Source organism: Sceloporus undulatus, chromosome 3, assembly GCF_019175285.1.
Source record: "Sceloporus undulatus isolate JIND9_A2432 ecotype Alabama chromosome 3, SceUnd_v1.1, whole genome shotgun sequence".
Lineage (NCBI taxonomy): Eukaryota > Metazoa > Chordata > Lepidosauria > Squamata > Phrynosomatidae > Sceloporus > Sceloporus undulatus.
In genome coordinates, this window is record NC_056524.1 from 477772 (window position 1) to 499483 (window position 21712).

The following is a 21712-nucleotide window of genomic DNA, read 5'->3' on the forward strand; positions in this document are numbered from 1 at the left end:
AACAACTTGGGGAACAAAAATCATTAAAGCTACTCTTTGGACTATACTTCCCAGCATCCCCAGCCCTCAAGTGCCCCCCCACACACAGGGCAGGATAATAACTGTGCCCTCCATCATCATCATCATCATCAGCAGCAGCAGCAGCAGCATCAATATTTACATTATGTCATTTCCTCCCCATTCTCCTGCGAATGGCACCCAAAGGCAGACTGCCTCTGATGCTGGAGAGAGTGTACTGTATATCCATTGCACCCACTGCATCTCTCACCCAACCCAAAATGTGACCCCAAATGGATGGCAATGTTCATTTTGGGGAGGGAGCTATTCCCTCTTGCAGAATGTATGCCCAAAGCTTCCTTGGCTAATGGCCCTGTTCTTGCAAGTGGCGAATATTTGGAGCAAAAAGAACTATCCTTGAAGCCACCAAAACAAATGCCAAAAAAATCTCTTTGGGATCAGGATTACATTTTTCTGGGAAAAGGTAAGGGGGACTCACCTGGACGGCCAGAAATTCCTCTTCGTCCGGCAAGATCCGGTAAGTGTGGACATGCTTCTGGAATCTGCAGCCATATAGAAAAAGAGAAAGGGAGGGAGGAAAGAGAGGTTCCCCAAATCAGCAGAAGGTCCAAAATACTGGTCCAAATTCTCCATAGATCTCAAAGGAGATTCAAAAACAAAGGATGGGCACAGTGTGGACGGATGCAAATCCTGACCCCGTCCCTGACTCTGACCCTGAGGCATGGCCAAGTGACCCCAGACTCTGGTCAAGATGGCAAAAATTATGAATGAGGAACAATGAGGTAAGATAGGAGCAGCTGCAGCAGCTTGCTTTTGCCCAATCCTCCTGGGGTTGCTGCCACACTGCAGAATTAATGCAGTTTGACTCTCATTCAACTGCCCTGGCAGATAAAGTGGTGTCAAACTGGATTACTTCTGCAGTATAGATGCAACTTGGTAAGGACAAGATTCTGCTTTCTCCTCTCCTTTCTGCTGAGTTAACTGAGAGCAAACTACTTTTGCATTTTGAACTCCATTTGCAGCATTTGAAGAAAGCTGAGGACAATGGGGGGAGGAAAGAGAAGCCGGGACTTTTTAAAAGCAGCTGGAAAAAGTGGGAGGGCAGGGGATTAATTGGGACTATCATTCACATTATAGGGTACGGTCATATGAGGGCAGAGGACCCCAATTTTGAGGGACCCTGAAACCATTCACCAATCCATCAAAGCTCCCAACTTCCCCCAAGTTTCTTTATTAAAAGTGCGATTTTCATGCAATATCTGCCGCCCCCCAAAAGCACAAAGGCCCTTTTCCAAACACATGATAATACCCACCCTATGGAATCCTGGGATTTGTAGTTTGGCGAGGCTGCATCTGCACTGCAGAATTGATGCACTCTGACTCCACTTTAACTGCCATGGATCCATCCTATGGAATCCTGGGCCTTGTACTTTGTTGTGGCACCAGAGCTCTCTGACAGGGAAAGCTAAACTGCAAATCCCAGAATTCCATAGCATTGAGCCACGGTAGTCGAAGCAGTGTCAAAATGAATTCATTCTGCAGTGCAGATGCAGCTTACAAGGCTTGGACATCTTGAACAGCTCCTTCACCATTAGGACTACAAAAGCGCAGTGGACAGTTCCTTTCAAGTTTGGACTAGATCATGTAACGGACAGTCCAAGGGGCCAATAGCCTAGTTCATGCAAACCCATGATGTTACATGGCAAGTGATGGCGCCTTCAGAAACAAGATGCACAAGTTCATGATGTCTGGCTCTTCCCTCGACCAACGGATGTCAGTCCACCTCATGCAACAGCGCATGGGGCAAAGGGCATTGGAAAGTAGGCCAGTGAGACAGAAAATTGGCATCCCTTTGCAAATCCAAGAGCAAAATGCAGAACTTGGCTGTTGGTCTCATCAGCATTTTGCAGGTTTCATCTGGTGCGAGAGCAGCCTTTGTGTACAGAACACAGACCTTTCAGGGCAAGGAAAACCGCCAGGCTTTGCATCAAGGAGTCCTGCAGCCATTTGATAGTGTTAGGAAAAGGGAGAGTGCTGTCCAGGCTTCAGGGGTAGTGCGTTTGGGGCTCTTGGTTTGGGGGAAATAGAGCAACAAAGCTTGGAACGTGAAGTTAAAACATACTAAACTCCATAGAGAAAACAGAGGAGCTTTTTCTTTGTCTCTCTAACTACTGGAACCCAGTGGCATTATATAAATAATAATACTAATACTAATAAAATATTTATTAATATCCCGCCTCTTCCGTTTGGGGATCGAGGCGAGTAACAACAGAGTTTATGATACACAATATAAAAGAATAAAACCCACAAAACCCTGACCCAGCTCTCCCTCCCAAACTATAAAATTAACATAAACCATGGTTAAAATATATAACAAGATTATTCCACAATCCACGAATGACGAGGAGATATAGTAGAAGGACAGATGGAATCGGTTTTATCTGATGAAGCTAAAAGATTCAGGAGAGTTTGAATGCTTTGCAATGTCTCTCTGTGAGTCAAGTTTGACTTTAGTGGGTTGGTCACAGAATAAGAAATAAGAACCCAATTTGGAAGAGACCCCAAGAAGGGCCCTGATCCAGGCCAACCCCCTTCTTCTGCCATGCAGGAACTCTCCATCAAAGCAGCCCTGAGACAGAAGCCCAGCCTCTTTTTGGAGATGTCCAGAGAAGGAGACCCCACAATCCCTCTGGGCAACTGGGTGCATTTCCAAACTGCTCTTATGTCAAGAAGGTCCTTCTAATGTCCAGCCGAAATTGACCCTTCAGTCACTTATAGCCTCTGGACTGGTCATCCCCTTGGGCTGGACATCACTGCCCCTTCCTCTATGCAGTAGCCCTTGGCGCCTATTGAAAGAGGGCATCCATGATAGCCCTCCAACTGCCCCAGCCTTTCCTCATAGGTTTTGCTCTTGTCCCGGCTGCCCTTTTCTGACCCTCGCCTCCATTCTGTCCATTTCCTTCCTCAAAGGAGCTGCCCTCCAGTTGCTGCATTGGAGAAAGCCATCTAGAGAAGCCTTTCCGAGGCGGTTTCGTGTGTTCCGGGTCGGATTAGTTTATTGCGTTTACTGGATTTAGCAGCTCGGCCCGACCCAGTATCCATATTTTATTTAACAACATCACTTGTTGACAGAAACTAAAATGACTTGGAAAGAGGGTTGGGTAATGCTTTTCTTGGGCCATGGAAATGTCAGCAAAGAGCAAAGCTTTTGTGTCCTTCACAATCCTTCAGTTCCATCTGCATTGCAGAAATAATCTGGTTTGACGTCACTTTGACTGCCATGGCTCAATGCTATGGAATTCTGGGAACTAGAGTTGTTGTGACCCCAGAAATGGAAAATAACCAAAACATTGTTTTACCTGAGAAAACAGCCCTCTAGGAATCTCTTCTAGGTCCTCCAGGGCAATTCTATGGCCAACATCTGCCAGACATGGACCATCGAATTGCGCTGGAGGAGCTGCAAATGCCTAGAGTCCTCTCTAGGAATCTCTGGCCCTTCAGTGTGACTTTTGGTTAAAGTGGACCATTGAGTTGCGCTGGAGGACCTAGATATTGCTAGAGAGGACATATTAATAAAATCCATGAATAATCAAATCCACAAAAGTCAAAGCCACAAATGTGGAGGGACGAGGGTAAATCAATATCATCATCATCACCCTCCTCCTCCTCCTCAACCATCATCACGGGTCTTCCTCCCCAACACAGGCACCCATGTACCCCTTTCCAATTCTGATCCAGCACCCGCCAAAGGGGTCTGAATACCCCCACCCCAAGATTGCTTGAGACCTCCTAAGGTTGGAAAGGGCTTGCGCCACCAGACAATCCCAGTCTGAGCATCTCTCTGGCACAGTGGCAAAAAAGGCAGTGCAACTGGGACACACAACTGCAAAGTCTCCCATTGTGACTGTCCATGCTCCCTGGACAAACCCAGCCCTGCCTTTTCAACCAAGCTGACCTCCTACGGCCAGAGACTCCCTGACCTTGGAAAGAAGGGGGACTTTGCAAGAGAGAGAGAGAGAGACCCACTGACCGCAGGAAGAGAAGAGAAGAGAAGGCCATGAGTCTGAATCAGTCAATCTAAAAAGCAAGCTTCCTCTGCTTTTCACTAACATTCAGGCGGCTTGGGCTTGTTGTAGAGTTGGCCCTCCTTCTCCAGGGAGGCAACCATTCATGGCTGTAAAGTGTTATATATATACATAGATATAAATTCCAAAGAGCAAACCTTGATTTTGCCATTTTATATCGTAAGGGACATCATTATTTTGCCATTGTATTTAATAGGATGAACATCCAAGGAGTTTGGTATCTTTGATGGCGTCCTGGAACCAAACCCCAGCAGATAACAAAGGACCACCATAACTGATTTGTTGTTATTGTTGTTGTGTGTCTTCAAGTTGTTTCCAACTTATGGCCACTCTAAAGTAACCTATCATGGGTTTTTCTTAGCAAGATTTGATCAGAGGAGGTTTGCCATCATTGCCTTTCTGAGGCTGAGAGAGTGTGACTTGCCCAACATCGCCCAGTGTGTTTCATGGCCGAACTGGGAATCGAACCCTGGTCTCCAGAGCCTTAGTCCAATGCTAAAACCACTAGACCAGATGATACTATTATAATAAATCTGGTTTTGAGACTTTTGTGTTCTGACAGCTTTTTCTCTGAAGGCTTGGAAGGAAAAGGCTTTTTAAGAGGCTGTTGCAATGAGGCAGTGTGGCGCAGTGGTTGGAGCGCAGGACTAGGACTCTGCCCTCGGACACGGAAACTCACTGAGTGACTTTGGGTGACTCACACTCTCTCAGCCCCAGAAAACCTCTTTTCCTGGAGCTTGCATCCATTGTTCTAGTCTCTGGAGCAGCAGAAAACAAGCTTGCTTCATCCTCAATGTTTAAACAGGGTTATCATATCGGTCATATTTAATATATGAAATGTTTTAAAACAATGCAACTTGCCTTGCATCCCAAACCTGGAGAAAGGATCTCTCTGTGTATATATATGGTTGTTTTTGCTGCTAAGTCAACTCTGACTAATGACAGCGCCTTGAATGCCAGACTCAATGGACTCAATGCAGTGTCACGGGCTCTTCCTCTTTTCTTACTGTCTTCCCTCTCCAGGACATCCTCATACTTCCCAATGGTCTGTTTTGTCTCATGGTTAAGTCCAAAGTGCATGCTAAGTCCAAAGCCCCATTGAGTCACTTTGGTTTCTAGGGAGAGCTCAGGCTTCCTTTGCTCTCAGAGGCATTTCCTTATAGCCTTGTTCCCGGCAATCGCTCTCAGGTTGGCTTCAGCTTATGAGGGAGGCCACTCTCTGAGTAAGAGCCACTGAAGAAGGCTCTTTGGCATCCAGAGCCAGCTCAGGCCTTGCAAACTCAAGGCATCCAGGGCTCCGGGGACTAACTCAATCCACCTACAGCAAGGTTTCTTACAACCTCCCACTTCTCCCATCATGTTAATATTTCCCAACAAATAGCCTTGTGGCGTGAAATGTCCGAAGTACAATGACCATGGCTGAGTCATCCTGGCTTCCAGGGAAATTTCAGGCTTGCTTTGCTCTCAAATCCATTTATTTGTCTTTCTTCGTCATCCAGAACTCTCCTCCTCCAATGCCGCCATTATAAGCAAATGAGAGACCCCCCCAAGAGCCCCGTCGGTCATCTGCCGCCCTTCTCAGGTCTTGCAAACTCAAGGCAGCAGCTGTTTCTTCCTTCTGCCCTCCACTTTCTTGTTGTGTGCTTCTGCACCCTAAGACAACCCTATAATGGGGTTTTCTTCTTTGAGGGGGTTTGCCTTTGCCATCCTCTGAGGCTGAGAGAGTGCCACCTGCCCAAGGCCGCCCAGTGGGTTTCCATGGCTGAACAGGGATTCAAACTCTGGTCTCCAGAGTCATAGGCCTTTATCACACAGAGGTTACTGGAACTAAGATCCGGGGTGAGTGCGGGTCGAATGATTCGAATTGACGTTATAACGTGGCTGTTTTATCACACCTGGTTGCTGTTCCGTTGCCCTTCCGAATCGAGGGGGAATCGAATCCAAGGAAGTCACGTGATGCGGATTCAGGCAAAGCGGAGTGAGTGCACATTGTATTTCCACACCGGTGCATACCATGTGGATTTAACAATTCGAATTGGGACCCTTGCGCATGCTCAGTGGGGCCCTGAAGGCATCCTGAACCTTTGCACTTCCAGGTGAAGACGGGAGCCTGGCTCCACTTTCACAGGAATGACAGCTGCTTCCCCTTTCTTCCTCCCATCTATTCTCCCATCCCTGGCAGCCAAATTCAAAGGGTCCTCCGTGCCAGAGCCCCCTTCCATTTCATCCACATCGACATCTATCCTCTTGTCATTCTCCTCATCTATTCCATCTACATCTCTCCTTCCCTTTGTAACAGTTGCCTTCTCTTAGATTGCATCCACACTGGGGAGATAATCTGGTTTGACTCCACTTTAACTGTCCTTGCTCAGTGCTATGGAATTCTGGGAACTGTCCTGAGACATTGAGCCTTCTCTGCCAGAGAGCTCTGGTGCCTCAGCAAACTAATAACTTAAATTATTATTATTGTTGTTTTTGTTGTTTTAAAAAGCAATTATTATTATTATTATTATTATTATAAAATAAAAATTATTATTATTATTATTATTATTGGAGTTGGAGTTTGTTGTGGGGTCCTTGGCTCAAGGCTATGGAATTCTGGGAGTCCCATCTCTCCCTCCAGCCTCTGTTTCTTTCCCTTCAGCTCTGTCATCTGGATCTCCATCCCTAGCCTCACGTGAAGGATAGGGAATGGCACCTATCTCTAAATGCCCTCTGCTTCATCCAAATGTATCACCCACCAGCAAAATTACTGTTGTTGTTGTTGTTATTATTATTATTATTATTATTATTATTATTTTGCAGTGAAAGATTTTTTAATAATAATAATAAATTTCTTTCCCTGCAAAATAATCCGTGTAGAAACTTGGAAGTAAATCCTGCCTCCTCTTGGCCCCACTTTGGAGGACGTCCTGCCCCCCCCCCCCCAAAGAGTCCCTTAGAAACTTTACTAACCCCACTCTCGTCGACTCACTTTTTAGTGGATTCCCCAAAATGAGGAGCCAGTAAGGGTTCAGTTTGGAAGTCCTGCACAAAGAGCTCCCATTGAAAGGAACCAGGTGTGAAAATACATGAACGTTATGACGTGAATTCGCATCGCTCGATTGGCACTCGCCCCGGATCTGAGCTGGAAAGACCCCCGTTTGAGAAACACAATAGTCTAATGCTCAGATTACTAAGCAATACTAGCCTTTCCCTTTGCCAAACAATATCATCTCTTCTAATGAGTTGCATGATGCGCCCAAAGCACAACAGCCTCGGTTTGGGCATCTTGGCTTCTTCCAGGGAGAGCGCAGGCTTGCTCTACTCTCAAACCCATTCATTTGCCTTTTTTAGCCATCCGGGGCATCTGGAGTATTTTTTACTGTCTCTAAATAGAATAGTTGGAAGGGATCTCAAGAGCCACCGAGTCAAACACCATTCTGCCATGAAGGAATACAGAAAGATCTCTCCTCCAGACCCACGTCTCAAATGGTTTTTTCTTCCTGCCAGCTTTCTTCACAGTCCAACCAGGGCCAAGGTGACCCGATGCTGTCCTCACCGCAAAGGAGAACAAGGCACTGCAACATGTAGGACATGTCCAAAAATGCAGGATTGTCCATATAAAAGCTTTTTTAAAAACTCATAAATGCATGTTTCTTAGCCGTGCTCAAAATGGAGGATGTTTTGGAATTCCTTCTGGACAGAAGACTGATGAGGAGGACATCTCCTGGAAAAGGAGGATATCTGGTCACCCTCAGCCAGGGGTCACTGTGGCTGGCCAAAGCCCAGCGTCCACAGCAATTCAGCACTGGAGAATGCACACGCTCCATAGGCTCCGGTTTCCCCTTTTCCGAACGCAGGGCATTTGGGGTTCCCCTTCTGGAAGCTGCCCCCAGGCTCCACATGTCCTTTGAGGGTTGGGTTACGGCAGCGACTAATCCGGCACAGACAGGGCCACTTCATCCCCGGACACTGAACGGCTGGCCAGACAAGCAGCTGAGTGGCGGTGGCATCGGCAGCACAAAGGCCCATTGTGTCCAGTGGACGGCATTCCCAGGAGTGACCCCAGCCGGCCAGCTGGCCAGCGTCCAAAAGCCTGTGTGGGTCTATTTATGACAGCCTTCTCTCCCCAGAGAGAGCCACACAGGGACTGCGGGGGGAAGGACCGGATTACCAGCCTGCGCCGGGGAGCCTGGGGCTATTTTGGACCCTCTCTCTCTGACAACTAACGCCTTAGAATCATAGAAACCTTGAGTTGGAAGAGACCCCAAGGGCCCTGATCCAGTCCCACCCCTTCTTCTGCCATGCAGGAACTCTCAATCAAAGCATCCCCATTGACAGATAGTCATCTGGATGTGATGCCTTTAGGGTATTCAGGTTTATCTGTGTGCATATGTGCCTTCAGGTTACCTAGAATTTCAGAGCATTTTCTTGGGAAAGGAATCCTCAGAGGCAGTTCTGCCCGTTCCTTCTCTGAAACAGAGCCTCCAATGTCTGGTATTGGTTGGTGGTCTCCCATCCAAGGACTAACCAGAGCTGATCCTGCTTGTTCCAAGATCAGACAGGATCCGGTGATTTCAGGGTTTTAAGTGTATTTTGTTTTAAATCTGTTGAGAGCCATCTTGGGTCCCATTCTGGGAGAAAGGCAGGATTTCAAGGAAGGACTAAACACGCCAAAATGGGCAAGACGTGAAAATCCACCGCACAACGTAGAGCAATGCAAACGCAAATCACGCCGGCGACAACAACAACGTGCGCAAAAGGAGAAACTCAGCAGCTGTTCAGAGCATGAGTAATGCAGGCCTGCCATTGAACAAACAGCAACTGTCAACATCGTCGCCACTGAGATTCAAAGGCCAGTTCTGCCGGAAGCTTTCATGATGGTCCAGTCTGCAAGGAAATCACTTTTAATAATAATTAAAATACCCGACATGTCGGAGCTATCCATCAGTGAACAATGTTAGGATGATGTTCCAAGTCCTGTGCATCATCCCACTCTTCCTCACTGACTTCTTTATGACTGTGAGCTTACCATGATTTCCACTCTTTTCTGCTTTTTTGGGTGGACAGTGGACCCTCCTAATTTGATGGAGTTGGGGCTGATAGACCCCCGCGAATGTGGGAAAGCCACAAATGAAAAAGCACAATACTTTTTACAGTATCTAACAGCCTTGACAGACCAGCGATAAAGGGGGCAACAGGGCTGAATGGGGCAATGGCTTCTGTACGACACATGCCCTGACTCCACCCGCATGCTGGTGTGATGCCATGCGCCCCACTGTATAGTGGGCAGAGTCATGGTGCTCCTCTGGCACTGCATCCAGATGACACAGTGCCAGAGGTGCGCCAAAAACCTGAGGCACCAGTGGCTATGGTGCCCTTTCTGTGGCACAAAAAGGAGCTACTCTTTGCAGCTCTTTGCCCTGCAAAAAGGCAGGCCAGGGCTGTGGCATGTGTGCAGCCCCTAAGAGAACACTTTCCAGGAATCTCCAGGTCCTCCAGTGCAACTCTGCCAGAAGTTGACCATAGAGTTGTGCTGGACAACCTAGAGATTCCTAGAGGGAACATATTAATGAAAACTTCAAATAATCAAATCCGCAAAAGTCAAAGCTGCAAATGTGGAGAACAAACTGTGTATCTGTGAGCTGCTCTAGAAACAACTTGTAGCTCTTGCATATGAAAGCCTTAAAAGCAACTGAAGGAAGCTGAGTACAAAAGGGGAAAGTGGGGTGGAGGAAGAGAGAGAAACTGGGACATTTAGGAAGCAACTTGAAAAGTGGGATGCAAAGGATTAATTGGGATTATCTTTGGCAGATTGGGACGGTCGGCTGATATGCCGCTAGATAAAACCAGGTTGTCTTGGGCAAGCTTCAGTTTAATCTCTGTAAAATGGGAATAACGTTCGCCTGCCCTCTGAAGGTCTGCTGGGAAGGCAAATGCAGCCCAGATGCAATGCATATGGAAGAACAAAACGTTAGAGAGAAATTGCTGTCTAGGAGATCCCCACTGGACCCAGTTTCTGGACGATAACAATAACTCCGGAGGGAAAGGATCATAGAATCATAGGATCATAGAGTTGGAAGAGACCTCAAGGGCCCTGATCCACTTCAGCCATGCAGGAACTCACAATCAAAGCACCCCTTACAGATGGCCATCCAGTCTGTTTGAAGACCTCCAAAGAAGGAGACTCTATCACACTTTGATGGAGTCTCTCCCACCACTGAAGAGCTCTTACTGTGAAGAAGTTCCTCCTAATGTTTAGGTAGAATCTCTTTCCTTATAGCTAGCATCCATTGCTCTGGGTCCTGTTCTCTGGAGCAGCAAAAAACAAGCTTCTTCTTCGTGGTCTCTGCGAATCATACAAATGGGTTTCACTGCGCCTGCGCAGTGCTGCTCGGAACCTACTGGAATCACTGGGCAGAGTTTACTCTGCAACATATAGAAACTTTTTGGCGGTAACTCCGCCACCCGTTATAAGGCCCCTGCCTTCCCGCTCTTTTCCCCAGTTCCTTTTTTCCGCCGCGCTAGCTGCTTCAGGGAACTTTCGCTTGCTTCGCTTGCTTGGAATCACTTTCGTTTTTGACCTCGGACTGACTCTTGACCATTCTTTCTCTCCCGCCCCTGGTAACTTCGGACTTTCGGACTGCTGACCTCGTTTACGGATTCTCCTCTGGCTCTGACGACTTCGGAAATGCCTGCACCCATCAAGAAGTGCGACATTTGCGGGGGCAAGGTGCCCGTCCAGGACCCGCACTCCTCCTGCCTGCTGTGCCTCGGCAAGAACCATGATACCAAGGCCTGCCTGCTCTGCAGATCCCTCTCGTCCCAGGCCCGGAAAAACCGTGAGTCCCGGCTCACTTCAGCGATTGCCATGGACAAGGTGCAAGAGGGAGGTTCGCGGTCATCCTCTGTCTCGCCTTCCGCGCCCCCCGCCTCATCTTCTCGGGCCAGTGTGTCCAGTGTTGCATCTGGGAGGACCGCCGTTCCCAGCGTGGTGTGTGTCCCGGCCGGGACAATCCCTTCCACCACCTCCGATGTGGCCCGTGGCTCGAAACCGCCCAGCGCCACCGACGAACCCTCCAAGCGCCCCCACAAGTTTTTGATGGCACTCTTGGATGAGGGGCTGTCCCTCACATCCATCAAATGCTACTTGTCTGCCATTTGTGCCAAATACCAGTTCGGGGGGAGGGTTTCTTTCTTCAAAGACCCCTTGGTGAAAGGGTTCCTGAAGGGTTGTGCCAACCTGTATCCTCCTGTGTCGGTACCAACGCCGGCTTGAAGCTTGGAGACGGTACTTTCTGCCCTCCAATCCAAGCCCTTTGAACCTATGGCCACAGAGGACTTGAGACTATTGACTTGGAAAACTGCTTTTGTTGTGGCCATCACCTCTGCCCGCCGCGCGGGCGAACTCTGTGCTTTACGGAGGGACCAGCCATTCCTGAGGTTCCACAAGGACAAGGTGGTCCTCCGTACGGACATTACCTTCTTGCCGAAGGTTGTGTCTGCTTTCCACATGTGCCAAGACATTGTGTTGCCCACCCTCGTATCCAACCCGACGTCGGATGCGGAGCGACGCCTACACTCTCTTGATGTCAGGAGAGCACTGGCGTTTTATTTGGACAGAACTGCTGCCTCCAGTCGGTCCGAGAGACTCTTCCAATGCTACTCGGAACCGAAGAAGGGGTTGCCCGAATCTACGCAGAGGTTTTCCAAATGGGTGGCTGGTACCATCCACCTCTGCTACGAACTGTTGGGCAAACCTCTCCCGGGCAGGGTTCGGTCTCATTCTACAAGGTCAATGGCAGCATCCTCTGCATTCCTGTCGGGGATTCCCTTGGAGGATGTCTGCAAGGCTGCTGTCTGGTCCCAACCTCTAACCTTTATCAAGCATTACAGGTTGGACACCAGGGCCATCTGAGACGCAGCTTTCGGGAGGGCTGTGTTGGTTTCAGGGTTGCATTGATTGCACTACTGATGTTTGAGTTCTTGTGTTCATGTACAGAATGACACTGTTTTTACATTCTGTTGAATGTTGGTTGCACAATGTCTATGGGACCGGTCTTGCATGACCTCTGTTCCCTCCTCAGGTCTAGCAATGTTTGCTATGTTGACTTTTCATGAACAAAAAAGACTGACCCTTTTTTTATGGTTCAAAGTGTTTATTATTGTAATAAATATACCTTTGGTTCACCATAGCTTTGGTTTCAGGACACTCCCTCCGCCGCATACCTAAGCTTGTCAGTCTAAACCCATTTGTATGATTCGCAGAGACCACGAAGAAGAAGGACAGGTTGCTTACCTGTAACAGTATTTCTTCGAGTGGTCATCTGCGAATACATACAAATCCCACCCGTCCGTCCCCTCAGTGTCCTGCTCACATTGGCTCTCTTTCCATCGCCTGCTTGGCGGAAAAATTGCGGAACTGGGGAAAGAGCGGGAAGGCAGGGGCCTTATAACGGGTGGGCGGAGTTACCGCCAAAAAGTTTCAATATGTTGCAGAGTAAACTCTGCCCAGTGATTCCAGTAGGTTCCGAGCAGCACTGCGCAGGCGCAGTGAAACCCATTTGTATGTATTCGCAGATGACCACTCGAAGAAATACCGTTACAGGTAAGCAACCTGTCCTTGCTCCATCCTCAACGTGACATTTGTTCAAATACTTAAACAGGGCTATCATATCATCTCTTAACCTTCTCTTCTCCAGGCTAAACATCCCCAGTTCCCCAAGTCGTTCCTCATAGGGCTTCATGTTTTCCAGGCCCTTCACCATTTTAGTGGCCCTCCAGTTTCTCAATGTCCTTCTTGAATTGTTTTGCCAGAACTGGACACAGTGTTATTGCAGGTGAAGATCAAATGGATCTGCGCAACACGCATCCACAGAAATATTAAGTGGAAACAATTGCGTGTCTGTCCCGTTGTGCATTGGTCCCTGTTGTGCACCAGTGTCCCTTTGCCGGCTGCCCAAAATAGTAACAGCAGCCTCTCAATGGATACGGACATTATGGAATGGCCCAGTTCTAGTTCCAGTAGATACAAATCCACTTATGAAAGTCCTCAACAGGATTCTGGCCTAAAATAATGCAGTTTTGTTGTTGTTGTTGTTGTTGTGTGCCTTGGTTTCTGATGTATGGCAAACCTATCATGTTTTTTTCTTGGCGAGAGTTAGAACCATAGAATCGCAGAGTTGGAAGAGACCCCAAGAAGGGCCCTGATTCGGTCCAACCCTTCTTCTGCCATGCAGGAACTCTCCATCCAAGCATCTCCAATGACAGGTGGCCATCCAGCCTCTGTTTAAAGACCTCCAAAGAAGGAGACTCCACCAAAATCTCCAAGGGAAAACGTTCTACTGTCAAACATCCCTCCTAATGTTGAGGTGGAATCTCTTTTCCTGGAGCTTGCATCCGTTGTTGTTCAGATGAGGTTTGCTGTTGCCTTTCCCTGAGGCTGAGAGAGTGTGACCTCTTGCTCAAGGTGGGCTTCCTTGGCTGAGCCGGGAACCTCAAAACCCAACACTCAACCCACTATGCCATGCTGGTTCTAATAATAAATCTATATTGATAATAATAAATACTGTGGGCCCTTGTTATCCGCTGGCGTTTGGTTCCAGGACCTCCCCATGATTACCAAAATCCATGGACGTTCAAGCCCCATTAAATACAATGGCATAGCAAAATGGTGTCCCTTATATAAAATGGCCAAATCAAACTTTGCTATTGGGTAATTTGAAGCTGTGGATGCTTGAATCCGTGGATAAAAAAATCCATGGAAAAGGAGATCTGGCTGTAATAGGAAGAAATAAATGAGAAGACAGCTCAGCAGACTCCACCGGATGCAGACAGAGCTCCAGACATCCATCTCAGAGCTGGGCAAAGTTGTTTTCTCTGGACTGTAATTCCCAGAGCGCCTTAATGGATGGGGATTTGGGTTTTTTATTCTAAATAAGGTTTTTAAATCTAAAGAAGGCTCTCCTTCCACTACTTCATGTAGGCCAGAAGCAACAACGGAGAGGGAGAGGGAGACTAGAACTCAAACTCTGCACCACTGCTGGATCATGCCACTTTGGGCCAAAAGGCTCTGGAGCCAAGCCTCTCTGCGCACAGAGGGTTAAGTCTTCTGAGCGTCTTTGCAAAGGGCCATAAAGTCCCTTTTTCTTCCTCTTCCTCCTCCTTTTTCTGCTGGCAGGGGCTATTTATAGCTCACACTGGTGGTTTGTTTTCCCATCTGTGCAGAAATAAGAGAGATCCCAGAGATGGAGGAGGAGGAGAGGCAGCCCACGCCAGTGGCCTGCCATGAGTCACCCTGGAAAGCCGTGGGCAGCCGGGGCACCAAGGGACCACAGGCGGCAGTGCCCAGGACCGGACGGGCGGATGGATGGAGGGAGGGAGGGAGGGGAGGCTATCTTTAGAGCCGGGAAACCCAGCTTTGTGGCCAGGCCAGAGCAGCCCTGGCAAAAGCACAACTGCTTCCCACAGATTAGCAGCCGGGCAGCATTCATCCAGAAAGGCCAAAAAGGAAGCAGAGCGGGGCCAAAGGACTGGAGCATGGAGCAATGAGGCACACACACATACACACAGGTGTTCACACAGCTTCATGACAGGTGTACATGGGTACATACTGTATCTACGTAAATGCATAATGTGCACATATTATATCCAGTACAGTCATGCAGATGCAGGCACATATGAATGCCATGAAGGCACACAGATGTCCACTGTGTTCACACAGGTGCATGAACATAGGTGTGCTCAAGGGACACTGCAGTCACATAAACACATATGCATAGACCTGCAATTACCTTCACATAGATGTGCAGTGCATGTGCACAGGGAACACTGTAGCCACACAAACATATGTGCATAGGTCTGTGATACATACACATAGGTGTACAGTGCATGTGCACAAATTTAACTGGATCACAGGTGCATGCACATAGGTTTGCAGTGCATGTGCACAGGGGACACCATAGTTACAAAAACACATGTGCACAGGTCTTTAATACATGCACATAGGTGTGTCATGCATGTGCACAGGTGACACCGTAGTCACACAAACACACATGCATAGGTCTGTAATACATATGCATAGGTGTGCAGTGCATGTGCACCATTGTAAGTGGGTGCACATTGTGTTCACATAAACACACAACATACTTACATAGGTGCACACTGCATTCATTCAAATGCATTCATACAGTTGCATGGCGCAGTCACACACATACACATACGAGTGATGTGTGCACATGTGAGTACATTGTGTTCAGCCAAGTGCACAATGAAGGTGGACAGGTGTGCCACGCAGGCCTCTCCTGTCGAAGGCAGCAGTCGCAAAACCTTTTAGCCCACCTGCGCATTGCCCAAACAGGCAACCCAACCAGAGCCCCAAGGGCATGGGTGCATCTCTGGTAGCATTTCACTTGTTTGTTTCACGCTCTTACAAGGAATTCTGCAAAGTCTGGAATGGCACCGGAGGCCCAAGTGCTGATCCGGTCCTTCCTGGAAGCGAGATGGCAAGGCCTTCATTTTGGAAGGGCATGGCATCGCGGCAGGTTCTATCGCATTCGCACACGGCAAGTGCCAGCTTGGATTTCAACCACATAAACAAAGGCGCACCCAAATTGCAGAGGGAATAATGACATATCCCCAGCCATCTGTGTGTGTGTGGGTTACAAAAACCTACCCCTAAGCAAACAGTAAAGCATTAATTCAACGTAATGTGTGCCTCTCCCTGGCTCTGTAAGGAGAGACCTTTGCCTGCAAGCAACCTCTTAAAGCAAAAGAGAACAGTAATAACCCAACGGAGAGCCAGCCTGGTGGAATGGTTTCAGGGCAGGAGTCCAACTCCGGAGACCAGAGGACAGCATCATCCCAAATCCACCAAATGGTGATGCTTTTATTGGACCAACCAAAATGCACATTACCCATGTCACAAGCTTTCAAAGCTCCACTGGCTTCTTAATCAATATGAATCAATAGTGGAGCTTCAAAAGCTTGCAACATGTATTTTGTGCACTTCGGTTGGTACAATACAGGCGTCACCGTTTGGTGAATTTTGGATGATGTTGTACTTTTCTCTATGGCCAACACAGCAACTGCTGGATGTGTTTTCTGGAGAGCAGAGTTCGATTCTCTGTTCCGCTACAGAAACTCATTGGGTGATCTTGGGCAAGTCACACTCTCAGCCCCAGAAAAACCACTGATAGGGTTCCCATAAGGCAGAAATGCCTTGAAGGCCAACAACAACAGTCATCTGCCCCCCCCTCCGCAACAAGGCTTTCCCAAACCCAAACCCAGGTTGCATCCACGGGAAGGAGAGTTCTGCATAAGACAAAAATGTGCCTTCCCAGCATTTTGGGCCCAAGTCAGGGCTGCGCAACATAGAGCTCTCTCGCTCAATGCTCCTTTCATTGCAGGATGTGAATGGCTACCAAGGCTGACCTCACTTGCCAAAACACAAACAAACCCAAAGCAGTTCCTCCGTTGGGAAGAGAGGAAAAACACAGTCCGCCTCTTTAAACAGTTCCCACTCTTCCTTTAGAAAGTTCCTTGGAGGAAAACAAGAGGCTCTTCTTCTTAGACTATTCAACCCCAGGAGTCCATCGGAGGCCAGTAGCCCCAACTCTTCACTAGCAGCAAATGGGGGTTCCTTTAGACTGAAGTGCTCCCCAAACTGCCCTTTAAGGGATTCTGGACTTCAGCTCCCAGAATCCTAGGCTATTGGCCAATGAAGCTCAAGTCTCCAAAATGGGTCTCCGCATGAGTCAAAACAAGAAGGGAAACTGCTTTTCCAGCCACCAAGAATCTGGCATCCTTTTTGCAAGAACAGATGCCCACCAACACTGGACTTCCAGCCCGGAAAAGGGACCGGGGGGGAAATAATAATTTCTGTAAACCAAACCCCCGTCTGACAGTTTGAGATCTACTGGATTGCAGCTCCCATCGGCCCCAGCAAGCATGCCTTTCCTGGTCAGAGGATGATGGGGTTTGTAGTGCAATTGCAAGCTGCATTGTGTGTGAACTGGAGCTTGATCCGTCCCCAGAAGACGTGCTTTGACTTGGTTATGTTTGCACACTCTTAGGACGCCACTTTTGTAATAACATTCCTTTGTAATGTTATTTTCTGAGGTCGCTTCAGCAAAAGAGAAACCTCTCTCTCCCTGGGACTTCGGGCGGTTTCTTTTTTTCCTCCTCTCCTTTAAATTCTGTTTGGAAACACTAGAAGCCCTTGCAAAAAAGTACGTCACACGCTGCAAACCCCGGATGCTTCGACCGCAAAGTCCATTGCAAAAACACAGGCAAGGAATATTGAAGAATGTATAATATTTGCAGCCAGGGATGCAATGAGAACCAAACAGGAGCCCAGGGCTTACTGCCATTAAGAAAACATACAAACAAGAATGCCGGAAGGAAGGATTCTCATCCGGAGCCCCAAAATCCAAACGATTCCAAAGATTCTCTCCTGGGGTTCGACACGCGCCGACCTTAGCTTCACGCACAAAGTTGTTTAAAGACGTAGTACAAAGTTACCCTCAGGTTATGCGCATGCAATGTATATGAAAGGTAAATGAATTCTGTGGTTAGATGCGGGTGCCATCTCATTTTACTTATTTTAAACTAACTTTAATGTGTAAGGTGAGGGATCAGGGGAGAGGCCATTTCAGTTGGGTGCGTGTTACATGTTGTTTATAACCCACCTTGATCCTTTTGGAAAGACGGGACATAAATAAATCTATCATCATCATCATCATCATCATCATCATCATCATCATCATCATCACCATCAGGATGCAAATGTTCCAAAATCTGAAGAAAACCCAGAATGCAAAACACCTCTGACCTAAGCATTTCAGATAAGATAATTATTATTGTTGCTGTTGTTGTGATTTATATGTTTGCACACTTTAATTCATTTCCTTTGTTACGTTTTGCCAATTCTCTGCCAAAAAAAGTGCGTCTGCCTCAACAAACTACAAATCCCAGGATTCCACAGGATGGAGCCATGGCGGCTAAAGTGCATTATTTCTGCAGTGTAGACCAGTGGTCCCCAAACTGTGCCCTTGAAGAGATTTTGGACTTCAGCTCCCAGAAGCCTCAGCCATGTTGGCCAGTAGTCTGGGATTCTGGGAGCTGGAGTCCTAAATTTTGGACTTCACACAGTTTGGGGACCACCGATGGAGATGCACCCAAGGACCACATTATAGATAGAGATGGACTCAGTTGAGGAGTGAATAATAATGACGATAACAATAATATCTATTTATATCCCACTCTTCTCCCAAGACTGGGACTCAGGGCAGCTGACAACATTAAAATACACCGTACAGTTAAAAACATGCAAAAGCAATACATTAAAATAGGATTAAGGACTCAGGGGAAGGCAATGGCAAACCTCCTCTGAACAAACCTGGCCAAGAAAGGCTCATTAAAAGGTTTGCCTTCCTTCGGGGCACCATAAGTGGGAAACAACATGAAGATGCACTGCAGCAATAAGAGGCAAAGCTAGGACTGCTGTGATGCATCATGGAGGCGGTTAAAGAAGAGCAAACGTCAGCAGCCAGAAAGTGGCCAACGCACACCAGTTCCACGAATGGGATTTGCTCTCCTTAGAGCCAGCCTGGTTCTTTCTGCTATGGATTACCAAAAGGGAATCCCCCAAAGCCCCTTCCGCTTTTGGAGCAAAGGGCAAAGGATCGACCAGGTGGATTGGGCCCAGGATCGGAGCAAGGAAACATCTTCAGAAAGCAGAGTTCTCAAGGGCTGAGAATCCATAGCTCTCAAAAGCTGCATCTACAAATAATACACCGCTAGAATAAACCCACATTTATCTGCTACCACTAAATGGGGCTGGAAATGCAACTGTCTTGCAGCAAAGGAGGAGCCCAGGCCAGGATTTTGGCAGGATTTCCACAGTTGGCACAGCTGGAAATAGCCAGCGGTTTGTTGGCGGTCTCCCATCCAAATCCAAACCAGGACTGACCCCACTTATCACTCAAGATCAGACTGGATCTGATCTTGCAAAAGGCATCACATACAGAGAAGCAAAGGTAGCCTCTCTTTTTAAAAAGAGGTTCAAGAATGTATCTGAATAATAATAATAATAATAATAATAATAATAATAATAATAATAATAATATTTATTTGTATACCGCCCTCTGGCAAACCAATCCGGGCGGTTAACAACAGTAAAATATAAAATATGACAATTAAAAACACTTTATCCCTCCCACCCTTAAGACAATATTAAACAGTATAACATATTAAAAACACAACATCAAGCATAAAAACAGCAATTAAAACCCTGATATCTCTCTGTTGATCCTCGACCATCTCTAAGATGGGGCCACGGGAGGAATGAGGGAATCAGGGAACCTGGGCCGGGATGGTTAGTCTGGAAAGGCCTGCCGGAAGAGATCCGTCTTGACCGCTTTTTTAAAGCTGTCTAATGATGTCAATTGACGGATCTCATCCGGCAGGTCGTTCCAGAGTTTGGGGGCGACAGCAGAGAACGCCCCCCGGGAGGTCGCCGCAAGCCTAGATTTTAGAGGCTGCAGTAAGTTCCTCCCAGAGGACCGGAGAGCGCGGGGAGGATTGTACGGGAGGAGGCGGTCTCTAAGATAGTTTGGACCCAAGCCATTTAGGGCTTTAAAGGTGATAACCAACACCTTGTACTGGGCCCGGAAGCTGATAGGCAGCCAGTGGAGGGACCTCAAAACCGGAGTAATGTGGTCCCTCCTAGATGTACCTGACACAAGCCTGGCTGCCATGTTTTGAACCAGCTGTAATTTCCGAGTCAAGCACAGGGGTAGCCCCATGTAGAGTGCATTACAGAAGTCAAGGCGTGAGGTTACCAGCGCGTGCACAACCGTCTCGAGATCCCTTACTTCCAGAAAAGGGCGCAGCTGGCGTATCAGCCGAAGCTGATAACAGGCGCTCCTGACCGTCGCATTTACCTGATTTGTCATCAGGAGCGACGAGTCAAGGAGCACCCCCAGACTGCGAACACAGTCGCTGGAGGAGAGTGTGACCCCATCCAGGACTGGAGGTTGTAACCCAATTCTTGGTTTCGGGGCCGCTACCATGAGCACCTCCGTCTTGTCTGGATTCAGTTTCAATCTGTTTTTCCTCATCCAGCCCATTACCGCCTGAAGACATTCATTGAGAGAAGAGATGCCATCGGAATTCGAAGAAAAGAAAAAAAAGAGAGAGAAAGGCTGGGAAACACGATGCCTCTGAAAATAGTAAATCTGAGAGCAAAACGAAGGGAGAAAAGCTGCTAAAAAGGTCTGTTATATTATGTAAGTTACAGAAGTAACAAAAAAGGAGAGAGAAAGGAAAAGATATTTAGAAATATCAATAGAAAAGTGTAAAGAAATAAAGTTCAGCCAATGGAAGGAGGGAGGGAGGAAACAGATGAGTGTAAAGTCATATAAGCAACGGATAAATGTAATCCATTTGTAATAAAAAGTAATTGCAAAGAAGAGGTTGAGAAGTTTATCGGATCGCAGCCTCCGACTCCAGCGTTGCTGATCCCAGGCACCAAGGATGTGGCCTTCTTGAGATTGCTGGGTGACAACTCCCAGCATCCCCCATCACTGGCCAGTGGAAGGAGGGAGTTATAGTCCAATACCATCCAAAACCTACTAAGCCAACTAGTTTTTAACCTTTTGGAGTTCTCATGTTCTTTCCAAAGAATGACTCTGCACATGCCTAAGAAGCATGCCTTCTTTGCTGCACAAACACCAACGAAGCCCAGTCTTGGAAGCAGAGTCTGGAGCTAAAATTAACCCCTGGCCAATGGCCCTCCCTGCGGACCAGGAAGCCTCCTTCAGAGCAATGGGTAGGAGTTGGGGGCCACAAGGACAGCTGTCCTGCCCCCAAAAGCCCCAAATCCCCAGCTTCTCCCAGCTGTAACTCCAGACCTCTGGCCCTGGAAAATGCAAGGAGGGAGTCCCAAAAGAAAAGCAGCCTGTGCTTCATAAACTATAGCGAAGGAGGAGTGGAAAGAGGAGGAAGGGATATCAACAATCTGAGATCTGCGCAGGTGACACCACAATATTAGCAGAAAACCACAAAGAACACCTACTAAGGAAGACCAAGGAAGAAAGTGCAAAGGCAGGCTTTGTGTTGAACATAGAGAAAGCCAAAATAATGACCACAAAGACCTTCACAAGTTCAGCCTATGAAGAAAGAGAGATAGTCAAAGAGTCCCCATAGATATGGAAAGAAGACTGGGAAGCCATTATGAGAAACTGTAAAAGGAGATGGATCCAATAGAGGATCAGTCTGGAGCAAATAGAAGAAAAGTTGATTAGTAGGAAATCGTTCATGACTGAGAAAAGGAAGGCCAAGATTAACATGTCTATAATAATCCACAGAACACAATATCTTTAAGGGATGGGTTGTAATGGGCACAAACAAGTAAATAGAGGAAGAATACTGATAAGCCGAAATGGAGATACAGGATGCGATATTAAGAGTAAAGTCCAATAGAAAGGGAGGAATGGAAAGAAGAGAGACACTCAAAAACTATATAACTGTGGAATGTGTATTGATAGATCAATGTTGTAATAATACTGTAATATTCAAAACCACAATATAACTACATTTGTGGTAAACATCTGTAATACATGAAA

General features: G+C 47.4%; 1 protein-coding gene across 1 annotated transcript in view; it reads right to left on the minus strand.

Annotated features, from left to right (window-relative positions):
- INPPL1 (inositol polyphosphate phosphatase like 1) overlaps positions 1 to 21712 on the minus strand; it is an 83828-nt gene that overhangs the window by 53741 nt on the left and 8375 nt on the right. Inside the window, 1 exon segment of the mRNA XM_042458151.1 lies at positions 497 to 560. Within this exon segment, the coding sequence (XP_042314085.1) occupies positions 497 to 560 (64 nt within the window).